The sequence below is a fragment of the Pelodiscus sinensis genome, chromosome 2 (assembly GCF_049634645.1).
Source record: "Pelodiscus sinensis isolate JC-2024 chromosome 2, ASM4963464v1, whole genome shotgun sequence".
Lineage (NCBI taxonomy): Eukaryota > Metazoa > Chordata > Testudines > Trionychidae > Pelodiscus > Pelodiscus sinensis.
The window spans coordinates 146,819,943-146,842,228 of record NC_134712.1 but is presented as its reverse complement, the minus strand read 5'-3'; the positions used below and the strand labels follow the sequence as shown (position 1 = coordinate 146,842,228).

The window sequence follows — 22,286 nt, the reverse complement described above, 5'->3', positions numbered from 1 at the left end:
TACTAATGTTTCTGGAGTCCCAGTTAAGTTTGTGTTACACTGTTAGGGACAGCAAACAAATTGTGTAGCATATTTCCTTGGTTGTTGTAGGACAAGAAAGCTCATTGTGAAGTGGAAATGTGTTTTGTAGAAATGTATAATTAAGGGGTGTCCTATATCTTCAAATATTCTTGTTTTTAAATGGTTTGTTTGTTTTTCAAGGCAGAGGTGAAATCACATGTAAACCCTGGCTAATATCCAGATCTTCCTAATGAAACAAACGGTCTGGTTATGCAGCAACTAGTCATGTATGGCTGGCCCATGCCAACTAACTAGGGCTCAGGCTGCAAAGTTGTTTTAATGTTCTAAAGAAGTCTGGGCTCAGGCTGAAGACCGAGCTCTGATACCCTCACACTTTGCAGGGTCCAACACACCAGAATCCAGCCCAACCCTGGAATTCTACACAGCAATGAAACAGCCCTGCAGCCTGAGTACCACAAGCATGAATGAGTGAGTACATCCAGCAACAGGTGTCTAATTGCTGAACAGACATAACGTAAATGTCTTCAAGTGAAGCAAAGTGACTTTTTTCTCATTCAGGATTGAGTGGATAAAAAAATCTTAAATTTTGAGGTAAAGGCGCTTTTCTGTTTTCTGAATAACAGAAAAGTATCTGAAAAAATTCCCGGCACCAAAAAACTTTCATCCAGATTTGCAAAACAAAAATAAGTGAATAGATTTTTATGAAACTTCCTAAGAAATTATATTCTGTGTTTGAAACCAAGCATGAAAAACTTCAGCCTAAAGGTAATTAGAAACTGAAAAAAGGTTTAGAGGGAAAATGTCATCTCATCTGTAATTATAGCATTTATGTGTAATTAGAGTGTGATGTACGTAGTTATAAAATGATGTATGTAGTTATAAAATTGTGATTTTGTTTGTTGGATTGTTTTATTTAACTAAATTACAGTATTTCAAAGAACTTTACCTGTGTGAAAAAATAAGCAAATATTTTACTTTCAGAATTGTCTGTAGCTTGTAACACACACACATACACTGTACACTTCCAAGAGACATTATTATTGCTCTCTCTAATTATTGTTTTGCTTATACGCATAGAACTAGGACAACAGCCGAAGTTCTAGGTCATAAATGACCATACTGCTATAATAACAGCTGCTGATCAATACCAGTGTTCCCTCTAAGATTTTTCATCCATGAGTGGAGCGAGTTTTGTTTTGTGCACCAATATTGAGGTCATGTATGCTTGTTTGGATGTGCATTACCGTGGCACCCACCAGTTACTAACAAATTATATATTTTTTAAAATGTTAAGGAAGAAAGAATACTAAAACAAGGGATAATTAATAAGGTTCACGACTTGCATGTTTGTTTACTATGAAGTCAAATAAAAAGAAAACACTGCAAAATTTTACATAGCCAGCTTTCTGTGTTTATAGCCTTTTCCCAGGCCCTCCCCGAGCTGGGATAGATGATCTCTTAGGCTCCCTTCCAGTCCTATGATCACTGTCAGAATTCAAAACACCAAAAGGAAGTTGGAGGATTTTCTAGCAATATTAGGAGTATGAGATCCAGCAGAAAAGTTTGAATTACAGCATCTCTCAACTTTTATTAGGATACCAAGGCATGACCACAGTGCATCAGTGCAGGAATGTTGAAAGAGTGAAAGATGTATCTAAGCCTCCTTTGTGCCTTCTGTATTTTCCATCTTGCCAGAAGCATGTGCAGCTACTGTCGTATGTTAGATTAGCCTTAAGGCTGCTCTAAGTCTGCACTGCCCACAGTTTAATAGAAGTCATAGGAGGCCAAAAATAAGCACAGGGCAGCATGGCTCTGGTTTTCATCCAGAATGCCCATATGGCATGAGCTTGTTTGTCTGGGGGGAGTGGGGAGGGTGATTCACACAGCCATTTCATTGGCACTAAGCAAGCTAGAGCATCCCCTATCTAAACTGGGGGTAAGACCCAAGTAGGGAAGTGAGATCACTGCCTTTAGGGTACCTTTGTGCCACTGAAGTGCAAAATGGTTCTGGGGCACCCAGTGGTGTGACATGTGACTCCTGGCTAGCATGTGAGAGGATGCCCTGTGTCTCCAGGGCCACCTCCATGCCATTGTATCTGGAGCTGCTAGGTATCTGCCTGTGCAGGGAGTGCCTTGCCCAGCCTTCCTCTTCTCATGACCACTTGGCCGTGCTGCAGAATGCCGCACAAATAGCATAGACACCCACTGGCACAGCTAGGTGGCATCCAGAGCAGTGCACTCCTTTCCCCCCTCTGCAGTAGTGCAGGGAGCTGTGGCATGCTGCTGCAGGAGTTAACATCTGAAGAGAGATGCAGCACCTTACAAATGTACACAAGCACACTTTTTTCTAAATTATGCTAGTGCTTTAAAATTGCTTACAAGACACCGAACTAAGCATGGAATAGCAGGAAAGAAAATTAATTGAGAGGAAGCAGGGAACACCTACCTTCTGCACTAGCTACAAGCCTCCTGATGGTTCAGCACAGAATGTCAGCCCCCCAATTTTTAAAGAAAAGGATCCACGATTTCTATTTGTGAGGGTAGTTTGTTCAGGACAATAATGCCAGTTGTCAGAATAACAGAGAATATTGTATCTTACTGCCTGGGAAGCAGATTTTTAAACACTTTCTTTAATTTACATATAATAAAAGTTTCTTTCATATGTACAAATACAAAACATTCCCACTTTTAAAAACAAGTATTTGTAAAGCTGGAAACAAAGAAATAATGTGGAGTTAAAGAAGGGATTTGTTCAAAGCTACTTCTTCCTCTTAGTATGTACAATTAAGATGGCAGAGATTTAAATGGAAAGATACAGCCCTTATGCCAGTTGATTATAGTATTTCTGCTAGAGCAAAGGTTGGTATGAGTGGAACTTCCACGGTGAATAGATCCTGTGCTGACCCTCTGCACAGAAGTGAATTTCACCCCTGATCATCTTGACTGAAGAACAAGTAGTGCAATAATAATACACTGTAGTGGAGTTTAGTATATATCATCTCATTTAAAATTGGTGCTGATCAACTGGAGAAACAAGAACATTAAGTTGAAGATACAGTCTATTCTTGACCTAATTTATTCTCACCTATTTCATTCCCAGTAATCATTCTAATACTGTAGAATAGCATACAGTGCCTCTCTTATGCTGATGTACCATTCTTTCTGCACACACTGCTATGCCAGATAAACCAAAGGTGTTACAGATAAATATACTTAAATAGAAAATCTCCAAGTAAAATCTCTGTGCAGGTGAATTGTATAGACAGCTCTTGCTGTTCAGTCACAAACTTAACTGACTCATACTGTTTACCTGCTAAAATAATTATTAGGTTATACCTTGCTGTTTGTTTAATAAATTGCTTTTACAATAATTCTTAACATGAAAATTCTACCACTACAAACAGCATGACACCATTTAGTGTACTAATATTGTTTTCTGAGGGTTTTCTGTATTTTTAAAGTCTAGCACAATTAGAAAAACAATAAAACAAAATAAGAGAAAACAAAGAAATAAATAGATAAGCAGCCGGCTGTTGGAGCAGCTGCCCGCCACACAGCCCCAGCCCTCATCCCAGCCACCAGAGCAGCTATCCCCTAGAGCAGGTGCCCACCGCACAGCCCTAACCCGGCTGCTGGAGCAGCCACCTGCCACATGGCCCCATCATCAGCCAGGCCACATGGCATCCATCAGAGCTGGAACCGGGCCGCAGTGAAGCTGCCACACTAGGGACAGTCTCACCATGCCCCGGCTCCAGCTGCAGTACGCGGGGCAGCCACCTGCTACATGGTCCCGCCAGCTGGGCCACATGGCATCCGCCAAGCTGGAACCCACCACCATGACATTCACCTTCCAGCAGGTCCAGCAGGAAAGTGAGTGGTGAGTGCTGCAGCGCATCTCTGCAAAGAGTGCATTGTGCACGGCTGTGCAGCCATGCACCTTAGAGGGAACTATGATCAGTACAGGTACTTAGTAAATAATAATTCACAGCCATCCAGTTTAATAATCAGTAGGAATATTTTTTAGATATAGAAGACTCAAACCTACTCCCATTAAAATTTGATATAAATGGGTATAGGATTGAGCTTGTATATTATACACATCATTCTGAGACCTATTACAGGCAAGGCTACAATTTTATCACAGAAGTCTCATAAGTAGCAGAATTTGTTACTTCCAGAAATCTCCGTAACTTCAGCCTGCAGTGGCCTGAAAGTACAGAGTCCCCGCTGCCCGTAGTGGCCAGGAACAACAGGATACCCCTCACAACTGAAGCCACTCTGGATGGAGTGGGGACTCCACAGCTCCCCCGTTTATCATGGACAAAAGAGGGAGCCATAAATTTTTCTTTGTTGTCTGTGTCTGTGACTTTTACTGAAAATATCCATGGCAACATCTTAGCCTCGTTTACAGGTTTACAATAATGCTCACGTTGCAAAGCAGTGTAAATAGTGTAAATCTCTACACTTTAAAATATATAATCTGATTAGCGATAATTATGAAAAGTTACTTTGAAGATATCTTTTTATAAATTCTAAGTAGTTTTTCACAAAATTAATTTTGAGACTATATCTGTTTAATTTAATTTTTAAAGTTTATGTGTTTATAAAACTTTGAATGTTGTATTCTAGCAAACAGCTCTGCACTGGAGCGCCTACTACAATAACCCAGAGCATGTGAAATTTCTTATAAAACATGATTCTAATATTGGAATCCCTGATATTGAAGGCAAAATCCCACTTCACTGGGCAGCTAATCACAAGGATCCCAGTGCAATTCACACAGTCAAATGTATTCTGGTGAGAAAATTTATTATAATCATTCCTTTCTGTCTGTTTTTCTGTATTCTTGATATATATTTTCAGTTTTGTGGAAGTATAAAATTTGATAGATCCACTCCATTGGTCCTTGTAATGCGAAATCCTTTGTGTCCAATAATTGTTTAATAAGAAACAGCATATACCTCACAGTGTACCTAGGCCATTGTGCAACACTGAAGATGAAAAGGAATTCCTTCTTAACTTCCAAGGATAGTAAATTTATGGGCTGAAGCATGATATGATTATTTACATGACTATAAATGTTTTCAGGGCTATAAAATCTACAGTTTTAAATACATGTATTATTTATCTCAGTGACCTCTTTCACAGTGCATTTGTTTCTTTTCATTAGTTCCAGGTTCACTGCCGCTTAATTCCATTGTGTTAATCCAGTTTCTTGTGTTATGGGTCCGGGTACTAAGGCTATACCTAACCAATGTTCAGTGTGAACTGGAAAAGTTTATTCAGAATCATATATAGTCCTCTCTAGCAATTCACCTTTTAAAGCTTAAATAATCCTTTGCTGTGTGTGTTTTTCTTCTCTTGACTCTCTCTTGTGTTCTTGTTAGAATATACTATAGGGACTACTTGAAGTCATACAAAATGTTAGGACCTAATTCTGCTCTGTCTTTCACTCTGTGGCTTCCCAGTAATTTCAGTGACATAAAACAAAGGTATGAAATGCAGGACTGCATTTCCCCCTTAATATCACAGCAGCCTCTGTTTTCTTCCTCTTTAAGATGTTTTTGTACTAGGCAGGCATCCATTGAGCTATCTGCAGTGGATCTTAATCTTTATCCTTAGAACAGGCCCCCTAATGGGGGCTCTTTTGCATTTCAAAGTGGAAGGGCCCCCATGGAGCCCGGAGTCAGTGGGGGAGTCAGAGTCCCCCGCTAACCCTGGGCTCTATGTGGTGCTGCTGCTTTTAAATGCCATGTGGAGCCAGGGTCAGCTGGGGACTCCCCAGCTGATCCCAGGCTCCATGTGGCATTTCTGCATAACCCAGCATCAGCTGAGGCCCCGGGCTCTGTGCGTTTTGAAATGCAGTGCTGGAGCCTGAGTTCAGCTGGGGAATCTTCAGCTGATCCTGGATTCCAGGGAAATGCTGTGCGGAGCCCGGGGTCAGGTGGGGCCTTCCCAGTTGATCCCAGGCTCCGGTTGGCATTTCAAAGCAGCAGCACCCGGGATCAGCTGGGGATTTCCCAGCTGACTCCGGGTTCTGTGGAAATGCCACAGGGAGCCCAGGGTGAGCTAGGGAGTCCCCACCTGCCCCCGGGCTCTATGCGGCGCTGCTGCTTTAAAACGCTGCAGCAGTGTTTCAAAGGGGCAGCATGGCACAGAGCCTTTATCAGCTGTGCAGCACTGTCCCTTTGAAACACTGCCAAGGCATTTCAAAGTGGCAGTGCCGCATGGAGCCAGGGTACGGGCTCCACACAGTGCTATTGTTTTGAAGTACCCCTTCTTTACCACCCCCCCTTTGCTGCCTCTGTTGGATAGAGGCAGCAAGGGGGGGTTGACTAGTTGACTCAGCTGTTTGCATTTGCTTATTGTATAGTCGACTAGTCCTTAACATCCGTAGTTCAAATGTACCTTCCTTGTTCATTTTTCTAGAAATGTATAGCTAGAGGCCATATATCTGCAATACTTCATTCAATAGTTTAATAAAATTTTATATTACATGTTTTAAAAAAGGTCTTTAAATCACCAAACTTCAGCCAGTTAGTAACTCACAGTTTTATAGAACTATAGTGTTTAAAAATTAAAAAATACCGGAAAGGTCTTTGCAGTGTTGTCTTCAAGTCGTCATTGTCAAGTCCAAGTTGAGTCTCAAGTCACTACAGTTCAAGTCCCAAGTCAAATCTCAAGTCTTAATTTAAAAAAAGTCAAGTCACTTTTGTACAAGCCATCAATAGCGGCATTTTTGGACATTTTTTTCACCAAGTCAGTTTAACAAAATTAGCAAGTCTCATGTTGAGTCTTAAGTCACAAACAATGAACCTGAGTCTAGTCTCAAGTCGAGTCACCTAGGCGACTTAAGTTGGACTCGAGTTCAAGTCGTGAGACTCGAGTCAACAACTCTGGGTCCTTGATTTTATTTGAATTGAGCTTCATGTTTTAGAAAGTGTGTAGGGAACAATAACAAGAGTAATTTGTGGTAAAGAGGAGTATTTTAAAAGTAATTTGTGGTAAAGAAAGCATCTACACAGTTTGTTAAGCTTGAAAAAAGAGACCGTGAGGAGATCAAATTATGTTTTCCAAGAAATTTGGAGTCAGTCCTTTAAGTATGTGTACAAATATGTCCACACTAAATGGCTAGGGCAAAACCCATTGGTGTGAACTGAAGATGAAATACTGCAAGATAAATTTGTGTTAGATATCAAAAACATCAGTAAAAATATGTGTAGGTAGCTGTAGATTTAGTTTAGGTTATTGGTAATAAAACTGTCTAGTCCCTGTTGTACTCATTAGTGACACTTCATCTCTTGCCTGTTGTGAGGCATTTTTTACCATCCATTAAGGGTATATAGTTTTTCTTTCAAACTTATAATATATTTTTATGTTTCTGATGTTTTTGTTAAACAGGATGCTGCTCCCACAGAATCTTTATTGAACTGGCAGGACTATGAAGGACGAACCCCCCTTCATTTTGCAGTTGCTGATGGGAATCTGGCAGTGGTTGATGTGTTGACCTCTTATGAAGGCTGCAATGTGACATCTTATGACAATCTCTTTAGAACTCCACTTCACTGGGCAGCTTTACTAGGTGAATTGAATAACACTAAACGTAAAACTTATTTAGGGCAGTTGCCTATTTTTATTCTATCTCTTATTACTATTAAATTTTTTCCTGACACTGTTAATTCATTTTTGTAGAATAATTATGATAAGCTGGGAAGCAAATTCCAGAGTCTGAGGTCTTCCACTGAAAATGCCCTGTAGCAGGAGACCATGCATTCAAATCTAAGAGTAGTCATTGAGAACATATTAGCTATTCTCAATTTAAATAGATGAAGAGGCAGTTTCTCAGGACTCAAACTAGCCAGGACTTGAAAAATCAATAGCAACAATTTGAATTACATCATAATGCTTAGAGGGAGCTTGTTACCTATGCCTCTCTCCCTGTGGTATATGTGGGACGGAGTTTCCCTCCTACTAAATAGCAGGGTCCCGTCCCGGGTTTAATCTGGGCTCCTTTTCCACCAGGAGGACTCGCTGGCCCCTGGGGCTGGGGCTGGGCCTGCCTGGACCCACCCCGTTACCCAGGGAGCCGTTTATCTTATGGACGCCGGCTTAATAAAAAGTTCCGGTCCCGCACCTTCTCTCCGATGCCCGCTTCTTAGTCTCCACTACCTCAATCCCCTCCTCATGGGACGTTAACCAGGCCGTAGCCCTGTCAGTCTTTGGGGTGGTCTCTGCCTTTCGCCCCCTCAGCACCTCCGTCCAGTCACCAGCTGCGTAGGGGAACTCGGGCCCACCCGCACTCCCGAGCTCCAACCCAGGACCCTCAAAGGTACGACGACAGAGCCATACTTGAATGGTGAGCCAAACCGACACACTCACCACCCCTCTCGGGGGGGTTGTCTGTAGCGATTCCCCCATCCTGGGCTCGTTCCTACGTCGGTCAAATGCTATGGCAGCGGCAATCGCCCCTCGGTCCCAGCGGGGGCTTCATCCACAGTATCGGGCGTAAGGGTCCCATGAGCACCAGGTTTGGAGCTGTCGACACCAAGGGCTCATCCGCCAACGGTGTCGCCCCCAGTTCAGTCTCCCGCGACCCTTCCCAGGGGTCGTCCTCCTGGTCTCCCCCTGCTCTTCGGGACCCGTCGAGGTGGAGGTTGTTCTCTCAGCCGCCCGCCCGGAGCCTTCCGTCCACGGCGCTGAGGTTCTCCTTCCCTTGGGGCTGCTATTCCCTAGGCCTCCTCCTGCCCGTCTAGCCCCCTCGTTCCGCTCTCCTCTTCCTCCACGCCTCCCCTCTTCCTGCCGCCCTGGCACCGCATTTAAACCCCTTGCCAGGCCGCCAGAACGTGCGCAGCTGCCACAACAAGGCAGAGCTCAGTTCCAGGCTTTTATTGAATATAGTAAACTGATGATTAGAAGTGATATGGGCACTGCAATGTGCGGTGAGTACTGGCTGCAAACTTTGGAATTTCCCATGAAAGTTTAAGAGACCATGAGGAGGACCTGTCCTTTGCTAAAGCTCAACTTTTTTATGAGAACTCAGCCAACTTGAACTTAGTGATAAATGATCACTGACACCAAAAATCACAAAATATTCAGGTTGCCTTCAGTCCCCAGAGACCATTGACCTCAACTCAGGCACCATAGATCTTATACCAAATATAACACTTGTAGCCAGTCCTGTAATAAATTATGTACAGGCAGTCCCCGGGTTACATGGATCCGACTTACATCGGATCCCTACTTACAAACGGGGTGAGGCAACCCCGCACTAGCTGCTTCCCCCCAGCAGACCAGGGAGATGCGAAGCTAGCGCCCCCCACAGCAAACCAGGGAGACGCGGAGCGGCTTTTCTCAGCAGACATCTCAGCTTGAGAATAAAGGACTGAGGGAAGTGAGGTGTGGGAGAATAAAACTGAGCTCTGGAGAAATGTTTGGCTAGAGTTTCCCCTACAATATGTACCACTTCCGACTTACATACAAATTCAACTTAAGAACAAACCTACAGTCCCTATCTTGTACGTAACCCAGGGACTGCCTGTACAGATTTATAAACTAGGAACAGGAAATGAGTTATGTAAAGGTTAAAGCAAACAAGCATAATATATAAATGAGTTACCATCTATGATTCTCAAAAAGAACAGATGTTCCGTTTCATGCAGACCCAGGTTAACTCTGAGGAGCTCTGCTTTAATTTAGTGTCTCTGGCCCAATGAGAATTCAAACAGCAAAGAGATTCTCATTTTTCCTTGGCATTTATATATCTTCTTTCAGAAATTAAACTGATAGAAACAGCTCCCATGCAGTTTCCTTCTTCATGGGGAGAAGGGGGTGAGAGGGGGGAGAAATTCACTTAATTAAGTCTGTGATCCGTGCTCTCTCACAAATGGCTTTTTTGCATTTAATGAACAGGATTTAACATCATCTTGTTAGCGACCATCCTTTTCATTACTGTAAAAGTGTTTTTTCCTGTTTGGTGGAGGGGGCAGATAGCTCAGTGGTTTGTGCATTGGCCTGCTAAACCCAGGATTATGAGTTCAAGTCTTGAGGGGGGTTGCATTCAGGGATCTGGGGCAAATCTGTCACAGATGGTACTTGGTCCTCCAGCAGAGGACTGGACTCAATGATCTCTCAAGGTCCCTTCCAGCTCTATGAAATGGTATATCTCCATGTATTTATATTATTATAGTAGTCACAGAGGTTTACAGTGCAAATGCTTGCTATCACTTTATAACATGAAATGTAGTTGAGTGAAAGGAATACATGCAACCTCCCACTAGCATTTTATAATCTACTGAACATGTTCTTGTCAACTCACACACCTTATATTTATTGTGATATTACTAACACTCAGGTAAGCAAGACTGGTTTCTAGCTGTATATTTGCTATTCAGTGATGCCTTGGCTCGAACTGGCACCTAGTCTGTCAACATCACAGACCCATTCACTGGATTCCACTGCCTTGCCTAGAGGCATGACACCCAATAGTATATTCCCTAGCCAAATACAGTATGAATACCAGAGTGACAGTTCTTTAATAATGAAACAAAAGATAGGACTATGTAGCACTTTAAAGACTAACAAGATGGTTTATTAGGTGATGAGCTTTCGTGGGCCAGACCCACTTCCTCAGATCAAATAGTGGAAGAAAATAGTCACAACCATATATACCAAAGGATACAATTTAAAAAAATGAACACATATGAAAAGGACAAATCAAATTTCAGAACAGAAGGGGGATGGCAAGGGGAAGGTGAATGTCTGTGGGTTAATGATATTAGAGGTGATAATTAGGAAAGCTCTTTAATAATGTCATCTATAATGTGGAGGAAGGATCCCTATCCGTTATGTGTGGGTGTCTCCTTCCTGGTCACTGGACAGAATGTTCCTTACAGAAGCCTCCCTCTTGGACTTGTGGGCCCACATGAACAGCCAGACAGCACAGGACACTTGAATGCCCCATGAAGCCAGGATGCATGTCAATCTTCTAAAACTTTGGGCAATCCAAAAGCTTGCAAGGCCTTTGTGCAATGTATCCACTTCCATGTCCTTATAATATCGGACAATATGACAACTGTCTTTTGTACATACAAACAAGGAGGGGCATGATCCATCCCCCTGTGTGTGGAAGCATTCACTTTGTAGACTTGGTATATCAAGAAACAAATTGCCCTATCATCAGCCAACCTTTTTGGAACTCAGAATACGTTGGTGGACATTCTGAGCAGGCATTTTGCCATCAGTTGCAAGTTCCACCAGTCATTTTGGGATCCCTTGACCTGGGAGAAGCATCCCAACCCTGAAGCACTTCATCTCATAGCTTGGGTTTTAGATGGCTCTCAGCCCCAGACAGTTCCTTGCTCTCAAGTGATGCAAACCATCCTTAATAACAGCAGAAAATATCCCTCTAAGAAATGCTCTTTAGTCAAGTGAAGGTATTTTTCCATTCAGCTGAAACGCTTCTCTCCTGAACAAGATACTCCCCTTCTCTCAAAATGAATCTCCAGCTGTATGCCGCTCTTCTACCTGCTGTCACATCTTCCTCCTCTATGGGTAAGGGCATTCTAAAAGTGCAAGTGACATCTGTGACATCGCTTCAGGATGTACCTCTTCTTGACATTTGCAAGGTATCTACATGGAGTTCCCAGCCACACGTTCATGAGACATTATGCGTTAATCAGGACTGCTTAGCAGAGGCCATCTTTCAGATGGCTCTGCCATCTGTACCCTAGCATTGTACTTCAGTACTGATTGTCATTCACCTGCAAGGGAATACACATAATGACCAGCTCTCAAAGAAGAAAAGTAGGTTACATATCTGGTTCTTTGAAAGGTGTGTACCTTCTTGTATGCCACTATGCGCCCTGCTTCCCTCTCTGTTTTGGATCACTGCTGAATCTGCAATAGAGAAGGAATTGGAGAGGTGATCAGTCTGCTCCACCTCTATATCCTGGGCTTGAGGCACAAGCATAGTAAGAGCACATGCACAGACCAACAGACACTACTTGCAAGAATTCTCTAACTCTAAGCACATTAAGGCTATGTCTACACCTTCTTGCGCATGTGCTTTTGCACAAGAGCGTCCATGGCAGTGTGGATGTTCTCTTGCGCAAGAAAGCTCTGAAGACCATTTTAGCCATAGGGGTTTCTTGTGCACAAGAAACCCCTGTTCCCGTCCACACTGCCTTCTTGCACAAGAGCTCTTGCGCAAAAATGCTTATTCCTCGTGGGCAAAGGAATAACTCTTGTGCAAAAAGCCCTCTCTTCTGATGATCTACTGTAAACTTTCTTGCACAAGAACGGGCTTATAGTGTGGACGCTCCGCAAGTTTTTTGTGCTAGAACAACTGTTCTTGTGCAAAAGCCTGCAGTGTAGACAAAGCTTACGTGAATGAGCATCCACAGTGGAATACAAATAGGGACCACATATCTCAAAGAACCACCTGTAACTATAAGGTAAATAACTTTCTCACCTAGAATTCATTTTTTATGAATTGGAACATAAGAGTTTAAATAATTGCTGTTCTTGGGGAAACTTGGCAGTATTGGGTGAAGAAATTGGGACTGCTTAGAAGTCTTCTCAATGATTACAAGAAATAATAACCAGAGGCCAAATCCCGAGGTTACTTTTTTTTTCATCTTTTTCTTTGTCAAATTACCACAATCTTCAATGAGAATTATGCTTGAATAAAAACTGATTAAGGACCTCCCAACTTGATTCGTGCAGCACACTGTGTCTTGAAACAAAATTGCTCATTTAAGCAACACAGATGCCAAAAGCACATCGGCCCAGACCACGGCTCACTTTGCTGTCTTGAACTGACCACTGAGTGAAATTCAAGGTTTTGGTTGTAATTCCAAAGCCTCGTAAGGAAATATCCACCTCACTTATTACAGAATAGTAGACTGTTTTCTGATAAATACTGTTGCTGGTATAGTAGCACGCTATCACAGCCTTTTGTGTTTTACCGTTAGCTACAAGGGAAAAGGATTATACCACAGCTGTATCTACCAAGACATTCACCCATGACTTTGTTTGCTTGGTCTACTCACGAGCATGCACATCATACTTTGGACTTCAGAGTCACTCCAGAATCCACAAGAAGAGAGCATGAAAACATCATCAAACCAACAGACCATGCTAATAGATGCTAAATTACTTCTTCCTCATTTTCATCTTCCCAGGCTATCATGGTTCCTTGGTGGCTTGCAAAAGATGAGAATAGAAGGAATAGTGGAACTAAAACACCATTAACAAAAACAGCATGCCACGTTGGACAGATGCAACATAAAACTCATATGAAGTCTAAAAATTTTCTTTGAATGTCCCAATATTTATTAATGTTTGTTATTTTTTTTTTTTTTTTGTTTAATAGGAAAGAAGATCTACAAAGCAAAGCAACTAGGGTGTGTCTAGACTACATGTCTCCGTCGATGGAGGCATGTAGATTAGACAGATAGGCAAAGGGAAATGAAGCCGTGATTTAAATAATCGCGGCTTCATTTAAATTTACATGGCTGCTGTGCTGAGCCGACAAACAGCTGATCATCTGTTTGTTGGCTCTGCGCGCTAGTCTGGCCGCGCCGCGCTGACCTGAAAGCCTTTTATCGACATCTCCCTTATGCCTCGTAGGATGAGGTTTACAGGGGATGTCGATAAAAGGCTTTCATTTTGACAGGGAGCGTCCAGACTAGCGCCCGGAGCCGACAAACAGCTGATCAGTGCGGCAGCCATGTAAATTTAAATGAAGCGGCTTCATTTCCCTTTTTCGAATACACAAATCTACATGCCTCCGTCGACAGAGGCATGTAGTTTAGACGTACCCCTAGTGAGTGAATATATTGTTCATTGTTAATTTCTGCTCTTTTCTCAGGCCATGCACAGATTGTCCATCTTCTCTTAGAAAGAAATAAACTTGGAACTATCCCATCTGATAGCCAAGGGGCAACACCCTTACATTACGCGGCACAGAGCAACTTTGCTGTAAGTGTGATATATCTGTTCTCATCAGTTTAATATCTCAAATATAAAGCATATTTTTTAAAAATATAACATAGATTGTACAAATTATTGTGGTAAATAGGGTAGTCCTGATAACAGATTTCAAATGTTTTGTAGAGTAATCTGAATCCAGAGGTGTGTTCGCAAGTTTTATTCAGAATTTTCCTGTATTGTATGTTATATAGACGATGGATTATTTAAAAAATTGTGTATTGATTTTGAAACAATACAGGCAGTCCCCGGGTTACGTACAAGATAGGGACTGTAGGTTTGTTCTTAAGTTGAATCTGTATGTAAGTCGGAACTGGCGTCCAGATTCAGACACTGCTGAAACTGACCGCCAGTTCTGACTTACATACAGAATCAACTTAAGAACCCCAGGCGTCCCCAAGTCAGTTGCTGCTGAAACTGATCAGCAGCTGATTCCAGGAAGCCCGGGGCAGAGCAACTCTGCCTGGGGCTTCCTGTAGTCAGCGCTGGTCAGTTTCAGCACAAGCTGACTTGGAGACGCCTGGGGCAGAGCAGCTGGGGTGCTACTGGACCAACCCAGCAGCACCCCATCTGCTCTGCCCCAGACGTCCTGATTCAGCCGCTGCTGAAACTGACCAGCAGCGGCTGAATCAGGACCTGGGGCAGAGCAGCTGGGGTGCTGCCGGGTTGGTCCAGTAGTGCCCACGGGCGCTGCAGGACCAATCGGCAGCGCCCCAGCTGCTCTGCCCCAGAGTCCAAAACAAAAGCCTGGTCTGCTGGGGGGGGGGAGCACACTAGCTGCGCCCGACCCCCCCCCAGCAGACCAGGGACACGGGGAGCAGAGCCGCAGCGGCAGCGGGGTGCCGCGCCTCTGAGGCTTTGCTCTGGCAAAGCCTCAGAGGCGCGGGACCCCCCGCGGCTGCGGCTTCAGTCAGGGTGCCTGTGGTCTGCTGGGGACCGTCCCCAGCAGACCACAGGCACCCAGACTGAAGCCGCAGCCGCGGGGGGTCCCGCGCCTCTGAGGCTTTGCCAGAGCAAAGCCTCAGAGGCGCGGGGAACCGCCGCTGCTGCCGCTCCAGTCTGGATGCCTGTGGTCTGCTGGGGACGGTCCCCAGCAGACCACAGGCACCCTGACTGAAGCCGCAGCCGCGGGGGGGTCCCGCGCCTCTGAGGCTTTGCCAGAGCAAAGCCTCAGAGGCGCGGGGAACCGCCGCTGCTGCCGCTTTGACTGAAGCGGCAGCAGCGGCGGTTCCCCGCACCTCTGAGGCTTTGCTCTGGCAAAGCCTCAGAGGCGCGGGACCCCCCCGCGGCTGCGGCTTCAGACCGGGTGCCTGTGGTCTGCTGGGGACCATCCGCAGCAGACCACAGGCACCGGGTCTCATGCGGCAGCAGCGGGGGTTCCCGCGCTTCTGAGGCTTTGCTCTGGCAAAGCCTCAGAAGCGCGGGAACCTGCCCGCTGCTGCCGCTTGGGTCCCGGTGCCTGTGGTCTGCTGGGGACGGTCCCCAGCAGACCACAGGCACCGGCACCCAAGTGGCAGCAGCAGCGGTTCCCGCGCTTCCGAGGCTTTGCTCTGGCAAAGCCTCAGAAGCGCGGGAACCCGCCCGGTGCCCCTGGTCTGCTGGAGACGGTCTCCAGCAGACCAGGGGCACCGGAGCAGCTTACGAACGGGGCTTTCTCGCCCCGACTTCCGGGGCGAGAAAGCTCCGTTCGTAAGTGCGGATCCGACATAAGTCGGATCCGCGTAAGTCGGGGACTGCCTGTAGTCTATATCCTAGGAACTCCACATAATAATAGAAAAAGGAATTATATACCTCTTAGCTGATGTTTCACAGTGGATTTCTTTCTGAACCTTGCTACATTTTTAAACCTAGCACTTATGAGCTGTGCATAGTGAGATCATCGATATCTGTGGTGTACTTATGTAGCTGGTGGCCTTTAGTACAGTAGGTTTGGCTTTAAAAATGGATTAATTTCTTAATATCTCCTATAATAATTCTAGCTTTTGTTCCATGAAACATGGCTAAAAATAGTCTTTCTTATTGCATAGCTCCATAGTTCAATATGGAGTAGCTCCATATTCACATCATATCTGAGAAGATGATGGAACTTGAGCAGTTTCAAACTATAAGGGTCAGTTTCTCTAGTAGGGATATTAAAAAGCAGGTAGTTGTGTCTGTGTGTTACATTCACCGACCGCATGCAGTGGCAGCCCGAGGCCACACGGCTGCTTCTGTAGTTTTTAAACCGGCTCCCAGCGTGTACAGGCTCCCACCTGCTGGCTCTGCTCCAGGGGAGCTGATGCGTGCCAAGAGTTGGCTGTTAAGCTGGCTTTTGGCATGGACTGACTCCCAGCTCCCGCACCGCACTCAGAACATGAGGGAGAGTCACCTGACCCATTCTTTTAGGATATAAATCTGAGGAGTTGTCCCAGCGTGAGGGGCTGTAGAGGAGGGTTTGCAACAAATTGATATGTTAAATAGCAATCAGTGCTGCATAGTCCTGTCTTCTGTTTCAGCAGGACCAGATGGTATTCACTCAAGAGTTCTGACGGAACTCAAATATGAATTACTATCAACTGTGGTATGTAACCTATCCTTTAAATTAGCTTCTGTACTCGATGACTGTAGGATAGCTGATATGATGCCACATTTTAAAAAAGGAAGCAGATGCGACTCTGCCATTACAGGCCCATAAAGCCTCACTTCAGTACCAGACAAATTGGTTGAAACCGTAGTAAAAATCAGAATTATCAAATAAATGAACATTATTTGTTGGGGAAGAATCAAGATGGCTTTTGTAAAGGGAAATAATGGCTCACCAGTCTTAGAATTCTGTGTTGAGGGTTGACAAATACATCGATAAGGGTGATCGAGTGGATGAAGAATATTTAAACATTCAAGAAAGCCTGTGAATAGGAATAAATGATCAGCCCTCAGAATAGAGAGGACTAAATCACCAAGGATGTGTACTGGGATCAGGGCTATTTAACATATTCATAAAGGATCTGGAAAAAGAGGTGGCAAAATTTGTAGATAATACAAAATTACTCAGGATCATTAAATCCAGAGTAGATTGCAGAGGGTCTCACAAAAGTAGGTGATCAGGCAACAAAATGGAAGACAAATGTCAGTGTTGATAAATGCAACATAATACACATTGAGAAAACCTAATGCCAACTATACGTACAAATTATGTTTCTAAATTAGCAGTTATCACTTAAGAAAGAGATCTTGGTGTCTTTGTTTTCAGAGAACTATCCACAATGTGCAGTGGCAGTCAAAAAGCTAACATAATATTAGGAACTACTAGGAAAGATATGATATGGTACAATGAAAGGTATAATATTATAGGAAATAACATCATGCTACTTTATAAATCTGTGATATGCCCACAACGTGCATGCTTGAGACTTGCCTTATTTCAAAAAAGATATATTAGACTTGGAAAAGGTACCGAAAGGGGCCACAAAAATTATTAGGGTTATGGAGAGATTAACATAAGAACGGCCATACTGTGTCAGACCAAAGGTCCATCTAGCCGAGTATCCTGTCTTCCGACAGTAGCCAATGCCAGGTGCCCCAGAGGGAATGAACAGAACAAGTAATCAAGTGATCCCTCTCCTGTCATCCATTTCCAGCTTCTGACAGAGAGAGACTAGGGACGCCATTCCTACCATCCTGGCTAGAATTAGAGATTACATTAGAGACTGGAATTTTCAGCTTGGAAAAGGCAACTAAGGGAAGTTACGATAGAGATGTCAAAAATTGTGAATGGGGTGCAGAAAATAAATAAGGAAGTGTTATTTACCCTTTTATGCAACTCAAGAATTGGTCGGTCACTCAATAAAATTAACAGGCTATGGGTTTAAAAGAAACAAAAGGAAGTACTGCGTCACACAATCCACCATCGACTTGTGGAACTCATTGCCAGGGGATGTTGTGAAGGCCAAAGTGGGTTCAAAAAATGACCAGATATTAGCCAAAATAATCAGGGATGCAACTCCTTGCTCTGGCTAGCCTAACTTTCTAAGTGCCAGAAACTGGGAATGGAAAATGAGGGATGAATCACTCAATAATTGCCCTATTCTGTTCATTCCCAGTGAAGCATCTGGCCTTAGAATCATAGAATCATAGAGCTGGAAGAGACCTCAGAAGGTCATCAAGTCCAGCCCCCTGCTCTAGGCAGGACCAATCCCAACTAAATCAACCCAGCCAGGGCTTTGTCAAGCCGAGACTTAAACACCGCTAGGGATGGAGACTCCACTACTTCCCTGTCCTTGGGCACTGTCAGAGATAGGATACTAGGCTAGATGGGACCATTGGTCAGATGCAGTACAGTCATTCTTATATTCTCAGAGGAATGACTGAAGCCTCATTGAGAGATGCATAAATTCATTACCAGTTTGCCCCTGCTTTGTGGTAGCACTAAGATATTTTACATTTAGCAAGCACAATTCCTTTTTAAAAGGGAGCTTTGTTGCTTTGATGCTGTCTGTATAGACAACCAGGCTTAAGCTGCCCATCTCATCTTCTACCAGGCTACAAAACCCAGCCTTCAGAAGACAGCTCCATTAGCTCTTTCCCACTTTCAGTAACAACTGGAATACATTAAGTTCAACTCAAACAGTAGCCTACTCACTTTTTAGAGAGCTCAGGAAATCAAGATGAACTCACTAGTGTTCATCTTTGACTGTCCTGCGTTTTGAATGTTCATACTTGACTGTCCTAAGGTTGTAATATTCCAGTCAATTCACCGAATACAAGCTTTCTCAAGTTATTTCCACAAAGGTACCATTTAGCATGTATTTTTTCCTTGTGTCTTCACCTGATCATTCATTTAGCATAGACAAACAGATAAAAAATGAAAGTGTAAGTATTTTACACTTTGTCACTTTTAATGGTATGTATGTACTATCAAATACCAAGCATTTGTACTAGCCCTTCATGTGTTCCTTCTAGGGTCCATAATTCCCTCTCCCAAACTAATGCTTTGAAATAAATCTTACTATCCCTTCCTTTATTACAGATGTTAACTACAGAACTAGCATCAGGTTAAATAAGTGGGTTTATTTCAGAAACAGGGATTGTTGTTCTGCAAGTTAGATGCATAAATTCACAGAGCTTAAGGCCAGAAGGGGCCATTCAGCCATCTAGTCTGACCCTCAGTCATTATATTTCACCATGTTACTCCAGTATTGAGATGAACAACTTGTGTTTGACCTAGGGCTAATCTATACTAGAAGTACTACATTGGTACAGCTACACCAATGCAGCTGAGCCACTGTAGTGCATCTGGTGAAGATGCTTTCTACCAACAGGAGAGAGCTCTTCCCTCAATTTAATAAATCCTCCACCATTAAACATGGTACCTACATCAGCTGGAGAAGGTCTCCCAATAACATAGTGGAATCCATCCTTGTGCTTATGTTGGTGTAACTGATATAGCTCAAGTTCTGTCTTATTCACACCCTTGAGCAATGTAAGTTATACTGAAACAAGTGATAGAGTAAACCAATGTTCCCTCTAATTTTTTCCATCTATATGCACAGTAAATTTTCTTATGTGCACTGAGGCATGCATAAATGTGCACCACGAAACACATGCTGCTGGCTGTGGGCACTCTGCTGATCAGCTAGCTGTCTGGCATTTGAATCTCCTAGGTGGCTGCTAAAGCACTCAGTTTACAGGAATTTAAGCTGATTTAAGGAACAATATAAACTGGCTGGCTTTCAGCTGGTAGGTCCTTGTGAGCTCAGAGCACATATACCTAGCCCAGAGAGCTGGGAAGAGTGATTTTTCTGTGTTTTAGATCATGATATTTCTTTTTCTTATAGTTTGCTATTTTAGAAACTAATCAAGCATTGATGCTGGGAGGTGAATTAAAAAGTTCTTATGTAATTGACAGTTTAAAACTGAAGCATCACTCAAGGGAAAAGTGCAGTACCTTTTGTTTTGTTTTGTTTTTTCCCCATGATTTAGAGAGGGTCTAGTCTGTCAACTACACAGAAAAGCCTGGGCTAAGCTGTAATATCTTTGTTAATCTTTGATTTACTATATTTTAGTAATTCAATAATCTGATTACTTTATTGACTATTAGAAATAGTAGTTTTGTCTCCAAAGATGTTACTTATATGGCAGAACTGTTATAAGAGCTTTGGAAAATTAAATTGTAGCCATGTGGAGTAGTATTCAAATTTAAAGAAAAGGATTTTTTTTCTTGAATTGCTCAGTTGTATATCAACATGGTTATTTCTAGTCATGTTTTTGATCATTTCCCTCACAGTGATTGTATGTCTTGTGAATTCTAATTATGTATGCATGATGCTTCATGGTAAAATTCAGGTTACAGAAAAGCAAGAAATGGTATCAGAATAAGACCAATTTATTCATAACTTGTGACAAAGCCATGTTTGTTATAAACAAGAAATAGGTATAGTAACAGAATAACACAGTGATCAGGAATGAGATTCCTCCGACACTATACAAGTGATGATATTACAAGCCAGCAATGTTATGAGACTTGAAAAAGGAAAAAATGAAGCTTTTATTTTGCTTTTTAATCAAAAGCTGCTAAGCAAAACATAACAATCGTTTCTTCTGTCATTAGAGGCTCTTTTTTTATGTTAATGCCAGTGGCATTCTTACACAGTGAAGTTTTCCTGCAGGAAACAGTTCAAGTATTTTTGAAACATCCCTCTGTGAAAGATGACTCAGATCTAGAGGGAAGAACATCCTTTATGTGGGCAGCTGGGAAAGGCAGTGATGATGTCATCAGGACTATGCTGAATTTAAAATTGGACATTGACATCAACATGGCAGATAAATATGCTGGAACAGGTAAGGCTTGTTTTACAGTAAAGAGCTATTAGTTGCCTGCATTTCGTTAAAAAACTGCCAGAAACAATCATTAGTCATTTTATAAAAATAGGTACAATCCTACAAACATTTATGCTTGGACTTAATGTTACACATTAGCAGTGCCAGGATCTTCAGTATGGGGAGAAAGCCACAATTTAATATGCAGATGAGAGCAGTTCTGTCTGAAAAATAATTGAGAAAAAGGAGATATGCAGATATTAAATAAGGATTAATATTAGAAGGGAGTTACTTTTTGTAGTTTTGAAGGGTAAAATGAGTAATTATCTAAAAACAAAAAACAGAAATATTTTGGTTTGAATATAAGTAAATATTTCTCAATAGCAGAAGAAAACTTGTAGGTAATATAATAAATTACCCAGAAAAGTAGTTGTTGTCAGCACGAAAGCCATCAATAAGACATATATAGTATTAATAGGATTCATGTGGTAAAAATTGTACCAATGCAAGAGGTTATATGTGATAGCCCAACAGGTTTTTCTACAGCCTATTATCTCTAGTCAATGTAAAAAGCTTAATGAAAGTAGCACAGTGGTTCAGAATTAAAACACATAAGTCATGAAATCCAAAGTAATGGTTCTCCTAGCAGCTGAATTCAATCCCATTTAATAGAAAAAGTCATAGTTGTGTAATAATAATAATATGCTATTATACTGATACAGCACCTTTAATCGCAAAGGATTCCAAAGTGCTATACAAACTATCCTATCCATGTGTACGCACACCTATATGCATGACCTGTAAGAGATAGGGGTGACAGCCAGTCAGACAATCTGCGCATAGCATAATATAAGGGAGAAGAATTTTGGACCTGGAGCTTATGACAGATCACTCTTGTTCAGAAGCGGACTATGATATTTTTAACACTTATTGTGAATAGACAGACTGTCGTTAGTTAAAGTTGGCTTGAAAAAAAAGATAGTTTTTCTGAAAATTTTTTGTTGGGAGAGGGATTTGATTGTGGTTTTTTTTTGTTTATTGGCTTTCAGGGTTTGTTCTAATTATTTTTCATTCATCTCATCTGTTAACTTTTTGGGTGATTTAGAGATATATATTAGAATGTTTTATTAGTTACAGTGTGGGGAATTGAATTCCTAAAAGCTCTTTTTCTATGTATTTACAATTGAATTGAATAAGTGTTAAAGTGTTTAAATAAACATATTTCTTTCCTTCTTGGTTGATCACATTCCATTTCCTTAATACTTGTGATTTCATTTTGTTAGTTCACTATTTGATACCTAGGATCAGAATAGAGAACTCCTGAATTCCTGTACAGAAAACCTCTTTTTATAAACCTTTCAGAGCTTGTCATCACTGCAAAGTTAGTTCAAGTTATATCTTGAATATTGTCCCTATCTTGTGTCCTATCCACACACACAGACCGGTAACATGAGTTGGAGGATCCATCAGTAGATGTAAGC

General features: G+C 42.5%; 1 protein-coding gene across 6 annotated transcripts in view; it reads left to right on the top strand.

Moving 5' to 3' along the window:
• INVS (inversin) overlaps positions 1-22,286 on the top strand; it is a 158,447-nt gene that overhangs the window by 74,873 nt on the left and 61,288 nt on the right. For 5 of the 6 annotated variants that reach the window (XM_075921589.1, XM_075921587.1, XM_075921586.1 and 2 more), the window contains 4 exons: positions 4,651-4,818; positions 7,423-7,603; positions 13,892-14,001; positions 20,655-20,826. In XM_075921589.1, the coding sequence (XP_075777704.1) occupies positions 4,651-4,818; positions 7,423-7,603; positions 13,892-14,001; positions 20,655-20,826 (631 nt within the window). The remainder of the gene's footprint in view (positions 1-4,650; positions 4,819-7,422; positions 7,604-13,891; positions 14,002-20,654; positions 20,827-22,286) is intronic. The other variant, XM_075921590.1, reaches the window with a different exon arrangement.